The 1,980-nt window shown below is 60.4% G+C and overlaps 1 protein-coding gene across 1 annotated transcript in view; it reads left to right on the plus strand.

Annotated features, from left to right (window-relative positions):
- The window catches only part of PLP1 (proteolipid protein 1), a 5,521-nt gene that overhangs the window by 1,854 nt on the left and 1,687 nt on the right, over nt 1-1,980 (plus strand). Inside the window, exons 2-3 of the mRNA XM_009649076.2 lie at nt 544-730; nt 1,166-1,322. Coding sequence (XP_009647371.1) covers nt 544-730; nt 1,166-1,322 — 344 coding nt within the window. The remainder of the gene's footprint in view (nt 1-543; nt 731-1,165; nt 1,323-1,980) is intronic.

Here is a 1,980-nt window from a genome sequence, read left to right on the forward strand (position 1 = left end):
TTCCCTACCCACACACAGGTACACGTGCCCTCTTGCCAAATACCTGTCCTGGAGGACTAAATCTATTACACAAGAGCTGACATTTGGGGAACTAACACAGCTCCTCTCCATAAGCACATCTGCCCACGTAACGGAGCTGCTGCAGCCCATTAGCAGCTTGTTTGCTGGGTCCCACTGGCATTACGTTACATCGCCTTGTATTTCCATCTTGTTTCACACGGGTCAGCATGGCTGGCTCATCTTGGCTCCCCATCCACTTCACACCCAGGGGCTGCCTTGCAGCCCCGGTGCCCACGCTGCCGTCACCCTCTGTCCCTGAGCACACTTGGGTGTGATCCCGCCTGGCTGCTTAGAGAGCTCTTGGGTAAGCTGCTGGTTTTGGCTCTCCAGCACTGCAAGGAATCATTACTGGGTTTTCCTTCAACCTGCTTCCTTCCTCCTGCCAGGCACCTTCCTCCCCCCATGCTTGCCTGCTCCTGAGCTGCAGGCTCTGAGCGCTCCCATCCCAGCGGTCCTGTCCCATCTCACCTCTCTTCCCCCTAGGTTTGCTCGAGTGCTGTGCCAGATGTCTCATCGGGGCACCCTTTGCTTCCCTGGTTGCCACTGGCTTGTGCTTCTTTGGGGTAGCACTGTTTTGTGGCTGTGGGCACGAAGCCCTCACAGGCACCGAGCAGCTCATTGAGACATACTTCTCCAAAAACTACCAGGACTATGAGTATCTCATTGATGTGTAAGTACCCTGCTGCAGTGCATCACGCTCACACTGGGTCCCCTCACATCTCTGTCTTGTTCTGTGCCAGGAGGAGGTGTCCAGCCAGGCTGGTCTGGGCGATGCTTTCACCCAGGCACCATGGAGACCCCAGGCTGCCTTTGCCGTGTGCCAGTGCCACGGCTGCATGGAAGGGTCCAGTGGCCACTTGTTTCCATTTCATGCCTGTTTTTATCTAACCCTCGCTAGGTGCCCTGGGCTAGTGCCGGACCTCTGCATGGGGTAGGTATGGAGGGGGTGGGGGAGCCGGCAGTGACCGACAGCCTTGCTTGCCATGGCTTCACCCTGGGGCGGCACGGGGGGGGTGAGCCTCCCCCAGCCATGCGGCAGATGGGGCTGAGCTCCCTGGCACCGCTCCAGTGCCTGAGCATCCCTGCCCGCTCCTCTTCCCGGCAGCATCCACGCTTTTCAGTACGTCATCTATGGCACGGCTTCCTTCTTCTTCCTCTACGGAGCTCTGCTGCTGGCCGAAGGCTTCTACACCACCGGTGCCGTCCGGCAAATCTTCGGGGACTACAAGACCACCATCTGCGGCAAGGGCCTCAGCGCAACGGTAACTGGGGGCCCGAAAGGGAGGGGAGCGCGAGGCCCCCAGCGAGCTCACTCATTGCAGCGGGTGTGTCAGTGTTTGGGAAAGTGGCTAGGACATCCTGACAAGGTGATCTTAACCGGGGTTTGGCACCCCTTCGCGCGCCTGCAGTGGGTTTGCCATGCTTGGCATGGCTGAAGGGCAGGAGACTGTGGCTGTCCGGGTTTCGGGGTATCCCAAAGGGAAGCGCAGCCCTGCCACCCTTCCCCAGGCCTGCTGTGGCCCCTGGGGACCAAAGCAGCCCAAATGGCCACATTTAACAAAATCACATCATGTTTAAGCATCGGCAGGGGGAGCCATGAGCACCCCCGTGTTGCCGACAGCCTGAGGCTCTTCGGCACCCAGTGCCCCCGGGGTTGTCCTCTCTGCTGTGCTTGGGGACCATGACAAAGTGCTGGCAAGGGGAGCCTGTGGCCTGGGGGAGCAGAAGGGGATGGCTGTGGTTCCCTTGGGGTCGGTCGGGTGGCACCGCGGAGGGAGGGCAGGAAGGCTGCATTTGCACACCAAGGTGGGTTTTGCATCTGTCCTCCCACAGAGGCCAAACCCTGCTTGGCTGCTGCTGTGGTTTTTTCCTGCTGCACGGGACGTGGCAGCCGGCCCGCGGCCGGCGGCGGTCCCCCCC

The sequence above is a fragment of the Egretta garzetta genome, unplaced genomic scaffold (genome assembly GCF_000687185.1).
Source record: "Egretta garzetta isolate BGI_Z169 unplaced genomic scaffold, ASM68718v1 scaffold1021, whole genome shotgun sequence".
Lineage (NCBI taxonomy): Eukaryota > Metazoa > Chordata > Aves > Pelecaniformes > Ardeidae > Egretta > Egretta garzetta.